This window comes from Lissotriton vulgaris, chromosome 3_2 (assembly GCF_964263255.1).
Source record: "Lissotriton vulgaris chromosome 3_2, aLisVul1.2, whole genome shotgun sequence".
Taxonomy (NCBI): Eukaryota; Metazoa; Chordata; class Amphibia; order Caudata; family Salamandridae; genus Lissotriton; species Lissotriton vulgaris.
The window spans coordinates 154,969,097-154,986,621 of record NC_141690.1 but is presented as its reverse complement, the minus strand read 5'-3'; the positions used below and the strand labels follow the sequence as shown (position 1 = coordinate 154,986,621).

At 46.4% G+C, this 17,525-nt stretch overlaps 1 protein-coding gene across 2 annotated transcripts in view; it reads right to left on the bottom strand.

Annotated features, from left to right (window-relative positions):
- KIAA0232 (KIAA0232 ortholog) overlaps window positions 1–17,525 on the bottom strand; it is a 438,560-nt gene that overhangs the window by 84,332 nt on the left and 336,703 nt on the right. For both annotated transcript variants that reach the window (XM_086964120.1, XM_086964119.1), the window contains exon 8: window positions 12,396–12,478. In XM_086964120.1, the coding sequence (XP_086820246.1) occupies window positions 12,396–12,478 (83 nt within the window). The remainder of the gene's footprint in view (window positions 1–12,395; window positions 12,479–17,525) is intronic.

Genomic DNA, 17,525 nt, shown 5'->3' with positions numbered 1-17,525 from the left:
CGTAAGTTCATTGTTGAGGGAGACTCCCAGTGTTTTGGCCGAGGGAGAATGGGAAGGAGGAGGACCTAGCTCTGGTGGCCAGTAATGCGGACCCCAGAACTTATTACTATCTCCGGTCACAACAAGCTCAGTCTTACCCGGGTTTAGTTCAAGATGGTTACGGTCCATCCACTGCTGTATATACACAACATCGTGGCCTGGAAATCCATAACAGAGCTGTGAGAGCCGTCAATCTTGAAGACCAACTGTAGGTCATCTGCATAGTTGAAAACTGTCACTTTTCTTTCCTTCAGAGATTGGATCAGGGGGGAGATGTAGACATTAAACAAATGGGGGGAAAATGCCGAGCCCTTGCCGGACAGTCTGCAACCGATCATCCAGAAATGAGGTGAGCCAGCAAGCAGCCGCACCTTGAATGCAAGTTTGACACAGTTGGCCAGGATAGCATGGTCGACCGTGTCAAATGCAGAAGATAGGTCCAATAGTATCAGTGCCTGTGGAGAACTTTTATCAGCATAGTCCCGGAGAGTATCCAGAACAGCCAGGATGACAGTTTCGATGGAATTGGCCGGCCGAAACCCTGCCTGATAGGGACCCAGGTATTTGGACTCCTCCAGAAAATTGGAGACACATTTGGCTACATGGGCCTCTAGTACTTTTGCTAGAAACGGGAGCAGGGAGATTGGACGATAATTGGAAAGAAGCATAGGATCAGCTCCCGTTTTTTTTTTTAAAAAGAGGTACCACTATGGCTTTCTTAAAAGCCATAGGGATTTGATCAGATAACAGGGACTCATTCAGAAGAGTGAGTACAGGATCTGGAAAAGCTGCAAGGCAGTCCTTAAAGACTTGATGTCTTGGTTTCCCATGGAAGGCCACCGCAGGTGAAAGGCATTTCATAAAAATGTGGGGGGCAGAGGTGAGATAGAAGGGTAACACCTCAAACTGACAATACCTTGAGAAATTTGTTTCGTTTTAGATGGATGGGCACATGGAAATATGCGTACTGAATGTCTAGGGAAGACATGTGATCCCACTTAAGGAGTAGCAATATATCTTGCAATGCAACCACGTGGAATGATTGTCTTTTGAGGCATTTGTTGAGGATCTAGAATTGGTCTCCACTGCTTTAACTGCTGGTGGATTAAGTTATGTTATGTTACTGCCATTTGTATAGCGCAACAGCTGCCCCAGAAAAGGGGCGTCCCGGAGCTGTCAGCAGAGCCACAAGCATAGAGAGAAGACAGACACGACACAATGAGGAAAATATATGTTTTTATGGCCTTCCTAAAGGCCAAATAGTTAGTATGGCTTCGAATGTGAGTGGGCAGTGAGTTCCAAAGAAGGGATGCCCTACTGCGGAACCTCCTGCCGCACTCTCCGAAACCTTGGGACCCTCACCAAGTGCTGTCCCAGTGAACGAAGCTGGCGTGTGGGAACATAGGGGATGACTAGGTTGGCCAGAATGCCAGGAGTGTTGAACGTCAGGGCTTTAAAAGTAATACAAAGCGCCTTAAATTCAATTCTTCTTGCCACTGGCAGCCAGTGTAACCGATTGATGGTGGCTGACACCGAGCAAGACCTGCGCAGGCTAATCAACGATCTGGCTGCTGCGTTCTGTACTCGTTGGAGCAGAGCAATCTCGGCCTTATTTGCCCCTAGATACAGAGAGCAGGCATAATTCAATCTGGACATTATGGCTGCCTGAATTATAGTCTGGCGCGTAGAGGGGGAAGGGGGTTGGGGGGATCAAATAACCCCAATAGGGGTCTCAGCCCCCGTAGGAGCCCAAAGCAGGTCCCGGCTACCTTTTTCGTTTGGACTTGAGAGCTTAATGATGAGTCCAGCCACACCCTCAAGTATTTGACAGCTAGCTTGGGATGGGGGGGGCGCTTCGCAGGCTTTTTAGCCACCAATGCTCACTCCATAGACCATGGTCCTTTCCCACCAACAACACCTGATTTACTGGCATTCAGCTGGAGGCAGTTGGCAGTCATCCATTCAGCGACCACAGCCAAATCGCCCTGAAATTTCAGGGCGTCCCTCTTGGTGTTTCTAGAGAGTGCCAACATCAGCTGAGTATCGTCGGCATAGGAGACCATGGTCAGTCCCCTGTTTCTAGCCACCACGGCAAGCGGTTGGACATAGAGATTGAATAAAAGGGGACCGAGGGAGGAACCGTGTGGCACACCTTGTTTATTAGGGTGAATGTCTGAGACAAAAGGGGAAACATTAACCATAAATAATCTCTCACTGAGGAGTGAAGTAAACCACTTCAAGGCCGAGCCGACAATCCCCCTCCTCCTCCAGGCTTTGAAGCAGAATGGCGTGGGACACAGTGCCAAACGCATTGCTGAGATCCAGAAGGATCAGCGCCGACGTTTGCCATGCGCCCAGAGCAGACCAGAGATGTTCTGTCACAGCAGACTCCGTGCTGTGACTAGGTCGAAAACCATTCTGGGAGGGATCCAACAGGTCATTCTTGGCCAGAAAATCTGAAAGAAGTGAATTGACATGCGCCTCTATCATCTTGGCCACCCACGGGAGTAGAGAGATGGGGCCATAATTTTCGGTCTTGGCCGGATCCAACACAGGCTTTTTAAGTAAAGGTAGCACCTTAGCATGTTTCCACACCTTGTGCACGATGGTGGTGTAAAGGGACATATTAAATATCTTCTTCAAGGAGGGCATGATCGTGTGCAGCACCCTTCTAAATTGCTCTGGTTTCAGTGGATCAGCAGGTGAGACAGATTTAATTTTCCTGCAGAGCGCTTGTAGTTGGTCTATGGAGATGGGGGCCAGCGACTCCAAGGTATTAACAAGTCGATCACACCCGGCCAATAAAGAGGTGGTAGCTGTGGTAGGGAGGGACCTATAGATGCTATCTATATTCTTAATAAAGAAAGAGGCAAGGTCCTCACATTGTTCGTTTGACTGTATTTTCTGCCCTACATTGATCTGCTGTTCTTTAAGGGTGGAGAGTATCGAGAATACGCTCTTTGCCGGGTTATCGCTGTTGCGGATTAGGACGGCATAGAACGAAGCACGTACCGATTGGATGGCCTTGTGGTAGCCTTTAACTGCCGCTCAATAGATGTCTTTCGCATTGGTGTTAAAATCCCTTCTCCAAATACGTTCCAGCCTTTTACGCTCTCTGCGCAGGTCAGCCAACTTTCTATTGTACCAAGAATTAGATTGAGTTTTACGGTTCAGGGACAGTTTCCCAGGGATGAGACCATCTAGTGGCTGGCTGATCCAATCTATTAAGTCCCTATAAGCCTCATTAGGGTCATTAGAGAGGCTCTTACATGTAATAGACAGTCGGGCCTGGAAAACGTCCCAGTCAAGCTTATGCCAAGGGCGTTTAAGCGAGGATGTCTGGTCCAGGCTCCGTGAGGGTGTTATCTCCTGAAGGGACATGGGGACCCAAAAATGATCAGACCATCCCATGGGCATAGGGGCCAGGGCATGTTGGTAAAAACTGGATCCAACATACGGCCAGCTACATGGGCAGGGCCAGACACCAGTTGTATTTCTTGGCAAGCTGCCATATCTGCAATAAAATTGGCCACATCATGGGTCGTCACTTTTCTCTAAGTGGATATTCAAATCGCCAGTGACTGTAAAGTTGGCAGTGTTAACAGCTAGCATGCTGACCGTCTCAACAAGTGCAGCCTTAAACACAGCGGAAGGCCCAAGGGGCCTTAGTTCAAAAGCAGTGACATTGTGTAATTAGGACTAAATGTAACCTTAAGAAGGGCACATTCACATTCAGGTATAGTTTGCCTAATAAAGGTACAGGGATAGACAGATTTATAGATCACCGCAATACCCCCTTCCCCTGGTCGCCCTATCAAGGGTGAGAATGCTATGTCCTACTGGGAGCGCCAGGCCAGGTTCAGTCATATCATCCGAGAGCCATGTCTCGGTAAGAAAGAGGACATCTGGAGAGGAGTCCTCCAATAAGTCATAAATGTCAGCATAGTGTCTGGCTAACTATGAACTATTGAGGTTAAAAATGTTTATGGCCTTCTTGGACCGTAGATGGTCGCCACGTGGAGTCAGCGTAGAAATAGTACTGAATCCACAGCTCAAGCAACAAAACGGCCCCTCCATCATAACCTCACAAGAATGTCTACAATTACTAACCCCCTTCCTATAGGCTAACAACTTTCTTAGTGTAGGTCAGCACAGCTTTGTTAAAAATGGCAGCATGTCCGGCGTCTGGCGACGAACTGGCGCAGACGGGCTTGCCTTTGGCGTAGTGCAATGCATCTAGTTTTAAAGGTGCAAAGTGATCAGCTGGTAGCAGCTGATTGGAGCGTGAACCGGAAGTAACAAACCCTTCCTCTAGCACGTAACCGTCCCTCCACACAAACCGAAGGATCGGCGGTGGATCGGGGACTCCGTGCAGGGTAGGCAGTGTATGAATTTAAAAGCACACTAGCAGCGTTTTAAAATGAAAGCACACTTGCAGCGTTTTGAAATGAAATCAAGTAGAAACCTTTTACTCTCTGAACTAAGGGAACTCTCTCTAAAGCACCCTTCCTGAGCATGGTTTTATTTCCCACCTGAGAAAGCGTAGATGTTTTTGAAGGTGGGGTTTGGGGAGGTGTTTGGATGAATTCCAAAGTGTGTCCAAATTTAAGTATACCTAGAACCCATTGGTCGGTGATTATCTGTTTCCAACGGTACAGATGGTTGGTTATTCTACCTGCTACCTAGGTTGGAAAGGGAGGGAAGTAGCTGGCGCCTAAACGAAGTCATAGCCTGTGGCTGGTATCTTTGCCTTGTCGCCTGAATTTACCTCTGGGACGAGGTCTGTTGTAGACTGCCAATGGTGGTTGTCGTTGATGGCATTGGGACCAAAATGGTTTGTTTGTGTAGTAATATGTAGAATATCGGTATTGTAGGTATCACCCCAATAAGATTATTGCCCTCTTCCTCAAGTGCCACGAAATGGAAGCTTTTTGTATAGTAAAGTCCCCGTTTTTATTCCTTGGACAGCATCATTAATGTGTTTCCCAAACAAAGCCTCTCCATCATAAGGTAAATCTAATATTTTGATCTGAACCTCCGGTCTGAAAGTAGTAGCCTTAGGCCAACCTTCACAGTGTAATACCACTGCCCCATCCAACTGCCTGAATCCAGTGGTAGCAATGTCCATGGCACAATCGATTATCTCAGACGATGGGTGCTCACCCTCTAGCAATACTTTTTTTGCTTCCCCTATGATGTCCTCTGGAAGCTTGTCCAGATACTTTGCAATATTGGACCACATTTGCTGATCGTATAGGCCAAGTAGGGCCAGGGAATTTGACTCTTACTGTGAGAGCTGACATGGCTGAATAGCGATTTCATATGTTATCGAGGCATCTACCCGTTTATTTGTAAGAAGGTGCTGATAGGAGTGTGGAGGGATTTGTGGATCTTCGCTGTGCCACCATGGAAATGACAGAATCTGGTTTGGGCTGATCTGTTAGGCAGGCTGGTGCGTCATCCAGGAACCTGTACTTTTTACCAAGTTGTAGTAATACTGCTGGTACTGAGGTTGGGTAGTGCATAACCTTTAAGTCCTTATCCCAAAAGTAATAAATGTTGGGCAGGGCCCCAACAGTTTTGTGAAAAGGTTCCTTGAAATCGTAAAGGATACTGCCATTTCGTTTTTCCCGCATAGGCAACCCAAAAACGGTTGCTGCTCTTTCTAAGAGGTTGTGTAAACCTACTATGTCTTCTGCAGGAGAATCTGCAGTCGGAGGTGATCGAGATGATGGTGTTGGCAACACGTAGTCATCTCACTCATGATGGCAATCATGGAGTTCACCTTCTCTCTCCACATCAGATGAGGTGGGATTCGATACTTGTGGAGAACTGAGTACTGGTGGAGGCAACTGTTGGCCAGGCGGAGGAGTTGGCATCTGAAGAGGCGTTGAAGCTGTGGTAGCTGGACTGCGTTCAACATGAGTAGATGTGGGAGGAAAACTTTTCCTGTAATCTGACAGCAAGAGCACTAAGTCCAATATAATCGCTGATGGAAGACATACCATGTCTTCCTAGTATTGTTTAGGGTGTTGTAGGTGCTCCTGTGGGGCATAATACTCTTTTTCATAATAGTCACCCTCATCAGAATCGTCCTGGCATTTAACAAGCAGCTCTGCAGGGCAACTTGATGCATCGAAGAGGCTATCATCTTCGGAGCCTTCTTCGTCCAGTTGATGGAATGGCACCAGTGAAGGCACCTTACTTGAAGATGTATGAGCTGGTGGGAGCCTTTTCTGAGCTAGCCTCTGCTTAACCCTTTCCATGCTCATGACGAGCTCAGCTCGTCATGATGCACGGTTGAGCTGTGCTGATGACGAGCTGAGCTCGTCATGAAACACTGACATCCTGCATTCTTCAGCACAGGAGGGGAAAACACCTAGCAGCGAAGGTGTTAAATACCATTTTAGGTATCGCTAGGCAGCGCTAGCGCGGTCTCTTCGAGACATACTGTATTCAGGAAATAGGCACAAACCTCCGCCCACTTTCCGACCATCTTTATAATTGGCTCCTGTCCCTGTCCTTTGTAAATGGTCGCTTTTCATTGTTAATAGCCTTAGTAGTCCCTCCTTAATACTGCCTTGTCTCTACTTGTAACCTCCCATGAGGACATCCCCTGTTACATGTGTGGTCACTCCCTAGGTTTCAATTACAACCTCAAGGCACTATTTTCTTAAAAGGCTTCAGGCAGGACACACACTTGGTCCTAAGCTAGGCTGGCAGTGGTTACTTCACTCACTAGAACATCTCACATTTATATCAGACCATCTATAAATCTCCCTTCATCAGCTCCACACAGAGTACAACCTAATCCAAATTTAATTTACTAATTCTTTAGTCACATTTCAAAGCTACTAATTGTATATATGGACATAGCTATTTGAATGTACTGTCTTGCATGCAATGCATTATGGATAGGGTATATTCACCACATGTTCTGCAGGGTTTAGTACCATATTTCACCAAAAGAGGTCCCCTTTTGGCCACATATGGTACTGAACCCTGCAACATGGCTAGGTTATAACTGTCATTTATATTGCCATTAACTCTAACTTTGTTGACATGCAGTGCTGGTGCCTTGCTCACTAGGGACCTCTAGGAGCAGCTTGTGGTACGGCACCAAGACATGCATTGCTGGTGCCTTGCTAACTAGGGACCTCTAGGAGCAGCTTGTGGTATGGCACCGAGACATGTAGTGCTGGTGCTTTGCTCACTAGGAACATCTGGGAGCAGCTTGCGGTACTGCACCCAAACATGCAATACTGTTTCCTGGCCCATCACACAAGCATTTGCAATACACTAGGTCTTGCATTACTGAAAGTTCGAGCTATTGGCGTTGCATTATTATTTGCAACGCCAATATATCAAACTACCAGTAATGCCAGACCTATTGCATTGCAAATGCTTGTTTCTGTAGTCGTCAAGGTCACTGACTATGTTAGTGTTAACATGAGTGATGGTTTCTTTCCCATCGTGGACGAGGGGATTGAAATTGACAAGGTAGGAACCGCCGACAGTGGTTTTGCGATGGTGGTGTTGCCATCGACAGTGGTGTCGTCGTCGACAGCACTGATGAGAAGGTAATCTTTATTGTCAATGATATAGGTGTCAGCTGGTTGATGATAAAGTTGTCGACTATGAAGACACTGCGTCTACACAGTGTTGGCGGTAGATGCAGTCGATACTGTGGTGACTGTTTTTGTCAATGAGTCAGCTGTCGGCAGAGCAGAAGCAAGGTTTTTGAATGTATGCTTTACTGAAGGTAGATGCATTGGGGCTCCGAAGTAGATTTTTGAGGTCCCTTGGAGGAGGACCGTGACTTTTTTCCCTTTCGTGCTGAAGAAAAGGCTCTTCTATGAGGTGTCTTGCATGGAATGCGATGACCAAGAGTGACCTGAGGCGTTTACAGACCCCTTTTTTGGTGGATCATGAGAGGAATGAGCAGCATAATCATCCCTAACTCTCTTGAGAGGACTTTTGGAGGAAGACAGATTAAGTGTCACTCTCATCAGAGACAGGATTTTCTCTGGTCTTGAGCTTGTGCAGCCATAGAAGGACTTGTCCTCCACGGTCCTTAATAGTTTTAGAGGAAAAAGTGCGACATACCTTGCTGTATTTTGTTTAATGCACAAGATAAAACAAAGGATAGAAACATGGCTACTGTGATGGTCCGGTTGAGGGTCATCAATGTGTAGCCTCTTCTTTCTGCAAGTGACACAGGGCCTGAAGAGCTCTTCCATAGGTATGTCTGACATATAGAAATCTAGTTTGAGATGCCCACGCAACAGAAACAGAGTCTTAAGAGTATATCTGTAAATTATGAAGAGAAAAGCACGTGATGCTTCTAACCTGAAAACGGGCGCCATGCTGAAACAAAGCGCGTTGCCCGTGAAAATAAAACTTAAGCACGTGGCCGCCCCCTTAATCGGGCCCCATGGAAATAAATAAGTAGTCCCCAAAATATACTATAAACACCTACAGACTAAGGAAACTGTAGTTGGGCACAGCTCCTGGCCTCAAAACAGTAATGATGTATTAGGATCACCAGCCAATAAGGAGCCTGAAAGAAGAGCAATATATTTACTTAGTATGGTAACAGTATAGCATAGTAGCAATTATAGTTTAAGGGTTATGGGGGAGGTTAGAGAGAAAAGGCTGCGGACACCAAAGATTTTTTATGACAATGCAGTTGTATTTCAAAAAGGTATAACTAGTAACAGTATATACATCATACAAAAAAAATGTTTACAGTGCAAAAGTGCCCCCAGTGTTTTTATGAAGAACCAAAAAAAGCGTCAGTTGAGGAGGCACACTTGAATCTACATGGGGGCTACCACCATTATCAGTCAACCACAAATGTGGTAACTGTGTTGCGTGTCCCTATACAGAAAACACAACCACATTCAAACATGGGAATTGTAACCACATTCTAGACTTTTTCTCTAATTGCAACACGAGAAGTGTCGTGTACTGTATCTGGTGTCCCTGTGGGCTCCCATACATCGGACAGACACAACAACCTGTGAAAGCCAGAATAGGCCAACACCGCAGTTGGATAAGACGCTTGGTAACTACAGCGCCCTTGGTCTCACATTTCATTGAAAAAAATTACACAGCCGATGAGATTAAGTGGCAGGTAATCGACATTGCCAAAATCCCAGAGAGAGGAGGTGACATCGCCCAAATTCTCCAACGGCGAGAATGCCATTGGATCGACAGAATAGATTCAATCAACCAAGGTATTAATTCTGCTGTGGAATGGCATGGTTTTGTTGCTACTCTCAGATAAGACGCCCCCATCCATGTAGCTTCCCCGCTGCATACCGCTGTGTTAACCCGCAAGCCACTTCAAATGAGGTCTTTCCCCATGGCTACGGCACAAACACAAGTACATATGACCCCGTGCTCCGGACAGTTCCGATTTTCATACTGTTCAATCACTATTAACTAAATATGTTTCACTACACCCATTCTACATGTTCAGGTATATGTAACTTTCTGCATGCTCTCTATAGCTAGCCCAGACTATCTGTATGCATATGTATTTCGACTTGTTGCACAATCAATTCCAATACTCCATGTTGTTGTGCTTCTCCATTGAAAGCTATACCGCACATACAATGCTCGTTTCCGTTGTGTGTACTATCAACATGTAAGAACTGTGTATAACTGCTATTGTAATTAATGCTTTGACATACAAGCCAATCCACAAGCCCAAGACTATCTGTATGCACATGTATTCCGACTTGTTGCACTATTGTTTCCAGTACTCCACCCTGTGTGTTTCTCCACTGAAGGTTATACCGCGCAACAATGCTCCTTTCTGTTGTGTGTATTCACCATCTTGTTTTGCACAGACCAACTTCCTGCCATTTCATGACCCTGCATACCACCCGCTTCCCCGTAACATCTGCGCACCCCCGCCTCCTCTGAGAATTACTTGGTCTTCCACTATGACACAGCAGATCTACACCATCTGCCTTCCTCCCTTGGCCGCGCTGACAGATCGATCTTGCAGCTCTCCTTAATTTCACTGCGCACGTTCCAACAGATATACGGTACTCCCTCGAGGACGCCGGTTGGTGCGCCATCCCGCATCGCAGCAGTCGGATCGTGTCAGACTGCTCCACGCCATCAAGCTGTTGCACAAGGTAAGCCGCATACCTAGAGACACTGCCCCTCGCACCCCATGCCACACTGTGGTTCCTAACATCCTGTTATCCTCACACAGGCATTGTCCTTGACAACGTCAGCCCCACCAAGGGCTATGCTCACTACAAGCATTCCAGAAGATCTTTCAACCATCGGATCCCCTGTAAAGATCACAGCACCAACCCGCGCCACTCAGATCGCGTCACAAGACCAGACTTCACCCCTTGCTTAATCACCACCGCCAGTGGTAAGTTGCAAACCGCAGTATCCACTGACACAATTTATGTGCAAAGTCCAGTACTTGGTTCTCATCTCCATGCCCTTTTTCTCCCCCCCCCCCCCGGCTTCCCATCACTGCCAAGAACACGGCGGGGTTCACTGTGAGTAAATTGTTTTTTACTCCCTTCACGTACACGGTTGGCACAGTACACTAAACGTGAATAAGCACAGAGAAATCCTGTTTCCCTTTTTAGCGGTCTACCATAGTTGCCCAGGGACTTTAATTGGTCCAACCCTTACCTATTCTGTTCTTATCCCTTAGATGTTCCCCACCCCATGGTCCTGATGAGACCCCTTATCCATAGTTGGGTCGAAACGCCGTCGACGATCAAAGAAAACAAACCTTTCAGACAGCACTTATGATTGTACATAGTGACTGTATTATTCTCCTGTTTACAATTCAGAACGGTCGCTTTCCTTGAAAGAACTATTGCTTAGTAACCGTGGAAATACCTTCACCCAATATCACTCAAATGTCGCTTTTTTTGGTTATTCATATCACACTGGGGACACTTTTGCACTGTATACATTTATTTTGTATAATGTATATACTGTTACTATTTATAGGTTTTTGAAATACAACTGCATTGTCATAAAAAATCTTTGGTGTCAGCAGCCTTTTCTCTCTAACATCCCCATAACCCTCATACTATAATTGCTATTATGTTTTACTGTTACTGTACTAAGTAAATATATTACCCCACTGGAACAGCTGTTTCCTATATAAAGTACGCACCCTGGTTCCATACTGAGTAGGGTTCCCTTGTTCTTCACTTCTGAAAGAAGAGTATAGCAGGAGTGAAAGAATAGAAAGCAGCAGGCGGGATTACACTTCTTATAGTAATTACAGAAGGTCTTGCAGGCAGCGCATGCGCACTGCTTAGAGTGGACCTAAAAATGGTCTGTGCTCCCACTACGTGGTTCACAGAGCCCAAAACAACTCTGGTGCCACATTACTCAGGAACAAATTATGCATTTACCATGCCACACTACACCTCTGTCGCGCTATGCTTTTCCTTCAATTAATTCTGCGTTCCAAAGATCAAAAAATCTTGCATGGGTGGCTGCGTCTTTCCTTCGTTTCCTAATGACGTTTTGAAACTCTAATCCCTGTATGTCTCCACTTATTAACAAATAGCAAAACCTAGCTTTTTCAGTAGCTCCTTTCACCCACTTTTGCTATTTTTATCACCCATGTTGCCATTTCCTTATAAGAAGGACAACCTTAGTGGTAATGTGCCATAATATACAAACAGTGGGAACAATTTTTATTACTGAAATTCAGTAAAACCCTTTCACAAATCCTCGATCAATTCACTGAGAGTGGGCAAACTGACATCTATATGCAGCACCTACTAAATGAAATTACTTGGAAATTTCAAATGGAATAATAGTTGCTTGCAGCCAGCATGATTTCTCGTGGTCACAACAATGCCAGATTCAATTAGCAAGGATTCATTGCCAAAGCTTAGCGCTGGGTTGCTAACGCAGGCATCCTGGAACAATCAATTGATGAGAATGAAGATACCCAATATGGCACAAATTCTTAGTATACATTTTCACAACAGCTTAACTTACCAACAAAAAAGGAAACATGTCAAAAAAAGGATGTTCAGTTCAGATAGGAAGTAGATGTTGCAAACTCTGAAGTAATATATAACTTAAAAAAAATAAACAGTGCGTGACAAGAAAACAGTAATCTTAGCTTACAAAAAAGAGAACTATGTGATTGTTCACAAAAGGGTTTGAAGTCATTTATACTATTAAATGCTACCTCCAAATTCCAAAGTCAGCTAGAATGCAGATTACCAAATTTAATTCCTAGGTACACAAGTCAACAATTGCAATTCAAATGAACAAAAAGATTCTGAACTATTTTGCAACATTTCACATAGTTAAATCAGTTTAAGAAGATGAGCACCTACTTTATCATGTTCAATGTTGCCAGCAATTTCTTTTACACCAGGATACAATTCAACACCATTCTCGTCCTTAATATCTGTATAGCCTGCTCAAGAGGAAGCGAAGGGGAAAATGAATTTATTTTTCAAATGAAATAAGTAAATAAATATAAAAGACAGCTTTAAACATTTCAATAGTTCACTAATGATAAATTGCTTACACCCACAAACAGTTTTGACTTACAAAATTCACATCAAAGTATGTAGATTTTTTATTTTTATTTAACTGCAATACCATTTCAGAGCAATGTTCTGGAACATGTAGGAAAGTGAATATAGCAATACCTAGAAAAGAGGTGCCTTACAAATGACCAAGTATATAAGCTACTTTATTTTGCCTCAAAATGAAAAGTAATACATTTATTTAAAAAAAGATAGGATGCACAGCATAAATTTCCCAGCAAAAACTGAAATTAACTTCTGCTGATAATGAGCACTCCAAGATACTGTTCACTTGTGGTCACAAAAGGCCCAATTCAGTAAGATTATTCACTTAGACGTGTGTCCCCTAGTCACAACTGGGTTGCAAATTCTTCCTGAATGTCCTAGAATAAAGCAATCACATAGAAAAACCTTTTGAATTTGGACTAAAAGGCTTAACGAATACTAACCAGGTATAAGGGCAAGTGGTGGGCACCAAAAGATCAATTTTACACCTACTAATGCTTAAACATATGCTAGTTCAAATGTGTTCATTATTATTAAACATAACAAGCAGTGTATGATCATCCGCAGTAGCTCGGAAACAAAAAACTCTATTATACAGTTATAAAGGAGAGCACTGAACACCAATTAGTAATGCTAAATGTTATACATTTTTTAAAAACCAAATCACAACAGGACCTCAATGGAGGAAGAGATATAGTGGAGAAACAAAAGGCAAGCAATACAGGACGCTCATCTACCCCATACACTCACACCAGAAGAAGGGTCCTGATGCACTATTCAACAACTGCGAACCAATCCAACAACAGTCCCCAGTACGTAAAACTCCAGCACCCTAACTCACTGCCACCTACTATCAACTGGAGGTAAGTTCATCAAAAGGTTTTTGAGAGAGCTTTGGCTCGGTCCTTCCATAATCAGCTTTGGCTGGAAAGCAGACTGTCGCCATAATGCCCCCAATTACTAGGCCACTTCAATTCCACGAGGTTCCTCTTCTGGGCCAAAGAGTTAGAACTCAAATAAGGAAAGAGAAAGCCAGTTTATGACCGTCAATGCTTTGGCCCACTTGGTTTCAGCCAGCAACTACTTATCCTTCCACTTAGTAGTTGTGAAGGGGACAATCACAGAGCATCCTTTCACACATGGTTTGCGGATCAGCCTTAGCACATCACCCATTATTCATTGTATTGCCTCAACTTCTAATTCCAACAAGTCTCCAAGCACCTTTCACTTCTACTCTATTAAGGACTCCACTCAATAACCTCATATTGGTTCCAATCCGCAAGATTAGATGCTCCATTTTTGTCATCCAACAACATGTTCCTTGCATTGATGTGTTTAACTTCCTCAAATGAAACCCACTACTCACTTTGTCCTGCTTCCTCCACACGCCTGCTGTAGGAAGCTGGCTCTGTATATACTATACCACAGTAAGGTATAGTGTTCAGAGTCCAGTGGATCCCCAAAGGCTTACAAAGGTAAAAGTAGATAATACCGTACTCTCCATTTGTTGTAATGTGGTGGGAGCAATAAGGCTTTATCAGATGGTAGTGTTAAGCATTTAATGTACACACTCAGGCAAGAAATTATATCACACACTCAAAGACACAACTCAGACCAACTGTTTGCATCAAAAATATTTCTTTAGGAGGGCGTGGCTAGCGGCTGAGCATGGCGGCTGCCTAAAAGGCGAGCTCCGTGGATAGAGCAGCCTCTCCAAACATCCGCACATTTATCCGGCTACAACAAGGTCTCTACTGAGGGGACCCGACGCCCGGGACCGGGCGGTACCTGGGGCACTGCCGCTGGGCTGAAACGGACGCCGTGGGAAAAAGTTATCACCGACGGCAGCAGTGGCCTGTAGAGGGACTTCGGACCAGGGGCTCTCCTGCTGGTGGAACCGACCGGAAATGCAGCGGACCTTGACGCAGCATGCCGGAAGCGCCCAGCCTTGATGTGCCTAGCAGCGGTGCTCAAGAATTTGTCGATACTGAGAAGAGGAGAGCTGCGGGGCACTGGAGATAAAAACGGCGAGGAAGCGGTGGTGATACGAGCGACATAACGAGCCAGACTGCGGGCTGAAATATGAGGTGGTGACGATGGCGGGTAGGAGCGGACCGCCATCTTGAGGCAGTGCGACTCACTCCGAGTCCCAACAACACTGACTGCCGGCAACGGACAGCGACAATATCCGTCTACTGAAGGGACGCCACACACAAGAAGAAAGACGTAGAGTGACTACCTGAACCGGGGGAAGGCTCAAGTGAGGTGGCTGAGGCTAATAGCGCGCACCTGCAGACCACGGAGGCAAGAGCTGACGGGCTGATGGTCGGCGGTGATCCGGATGCAGAAGCATGCACATAAGCGCCCTGAAGCTCGGCACCCCCTGAATTGATGCGGGACGGCCCGGTAACGGCAACGTGAGCACCACGAGACGGGTCAAGTAGCAAAGCAGGCCAGACGCCCGCACGGATGACTCGGCTCCACACTGGGCCAGACCAATAAGAACCAAGGTGACGCAAAAGACACGGGACACAGACGCCCTTCTAAACGGCGCTGGTGGTCCTGTGTTAAGTGCCGGATAGTGCGGCCTGCCAGCTCGCATCCAAAGCAGGCACAAGGAGTGACATCGGTCAACAAGCAAGATATACTCGGGCGCCCAGATCTTAGGGCAGGAGATCACCATCACTGGCTAATCAAACTAGCGCATATGTTTAAAGGTGGAATACTGAAGACCGAAGCCTGGGTGGCAGCTATTCTGGCCAAGTGTGCATCCAGTGGTGCTTGACAGTGTTGCAGTGAGAGTGCTTTGGACTATATCTCAGACCAGTGACCAGATATTCAGGCGCACCTATTGAAGCCCGATCAACACCACTGTGCATAGAGCCTGAAACGTAAACGGGCGCAGTGCTGGCCACCATGGCGGGTAAAGGCGGAAAGGGTCGCACTACACAGACCAGAATTGATAAGTTTGCCTGTGATAAGAGCGTATCTTCCCCAACGGACGGAAAGACACCGGCGGGCAAAGCGGCAGATGGCATAAGCGGGAAGAAAGCGACGCTGGATGATGTCATGAAGGCCCGGACGCAAGTCCAAGCAACGATAGGCACGATATCCACCGAAATTACACTCAATAGGGCGGACTTCCACAAAATGTCTGAGAAGGTGAGCTCCATGGAGGTGGTTACGAAGTCTCTGGTCGAGGATAGCTCGGAACTTCAAATAGCAGGGGAGAAGATATCAGCGGAGAATAAGGTGCTGCGTGAAAGGTTGGACTATCAGGAAGGGCGCTCTAGGAGTAATAACGTGCGGATCCTAGGGGTTCCAGAGTCTGAAGGCACCAGAGCAATGGACCTCTACGTGGAGGAGCTAATAAAGAAGGAACTCCAACCTAAGGGCCTGTCCGCTTTCTTCTCCGTTGAAAGAGGCACCGGGTCCCTGGGGGACAACCTAAGCCGGGTGCAGCCCGCGACCAATTCTAGCCAGACTGTTCAACTTTCGGGACAGGGATGCCATCCTACAGGCGGCGCGAGTGTCGCCACCGGTCAAAATCCAAAACTCCACGCTAGCCTTTTCCCCGGACTATACGGCGGAGGTGGCCCGCCGTAGGAAGACGTTCCTGGATGTGAAAAAGGAACTCAGAAAGCGTGAGATTCCATACTCCATGCTGTTCCCGGCCAGGCTGCGTGTAGTGGCGGACAACAAGACTTGTTTTTTTGATAATCCTGAAATAGCCCGAGATTGGTTGGACGGATGGAGGCCGGCCACCCAACCACGCCGCTCAAACAGAACAAATAAGACTCAAGGAGCAGGAGGGCATCGAAACTCACAAGATTCGAGGCACGAATTAGAAGAACACTCGCAGGTGAGAGACAGCGCGGACGAAGAAGCCACCGAGGAACAATAACTGCCGGTGATTATAAACATTCTAAGAACTCAGCGGAGTGCCTGACGGACTGCCACTGGATACCGGGCTAAGGGCACCTGGAGAGAGTGAGAGAGGCCATCTCCGGAGAGTCCTTCACCCCATCGAGCAAGTATAATTTGTGTGGGGAAAGGGTTGAGCACTCCGCTTAGTTGGGGGGGGTGGGCGGTTTCATGTCCGTATAGCTGGAGGGCAGGGAGCGGGGGAGTTGGGGGAGGGATTGTTCTCAATGTTAACAAACTGTTCACACTGTTTGACTCGAAAAGATTTGATATGGCACACACACAACAATACATGGACTTCTATACGAATGACACGACAGGGTAAGCTCGGGGCACACATGGGTTTAACACTGCAGGATGACAATGGCGCACGACATTCAGATCCCCCCATCGGTAGAAGGGGGATCTGATCGAGGGCCAATACCACCTTTACAACTGATGTCCTGGAATGTGCGGGGATTGGGTGACTAGATTAAGCGTGGGCTGGTCTTACAGGGCATCCGGAGGCTGGGTCCCACAGTGGTTCTACTACAAGAAACACACTTGGTGGGTACGGCTAGCCGGGCACTGGATAGGCGTGGGTACCATATGATTGCGCACTCAGAATTTTCTTGAGGATCACGGGGAACGGGCATACTGTAGGAGAGTAGGGTCTACAATCCTATGATCACCCCAGATGTTTGCTTTTTGCTTCACTGGTTTACGACTTCTCTGGCTGCGGGTCTGCTAATCAGACCCACAGCCTTGCTGTTCTCTCACTAAATTGACACGTGTACCTTAGGTGCATTTACCAATTGGTACTGGGCCACCTTATCAGACCCTGTAACTCAGGGCATAGGTGTACCCAGGGCCTATCAGGGGCTGCAGCATGTATTATGCCACCCCTGGCTGGCCATCTAAATCTGACACAACTGGCTGCACGACAGCTGGAGCAAGGTGGTGTAATCACCCTTTGCTTTAGATATAGTATACCTATATCTAACCCTAAAATGAACACCCGTA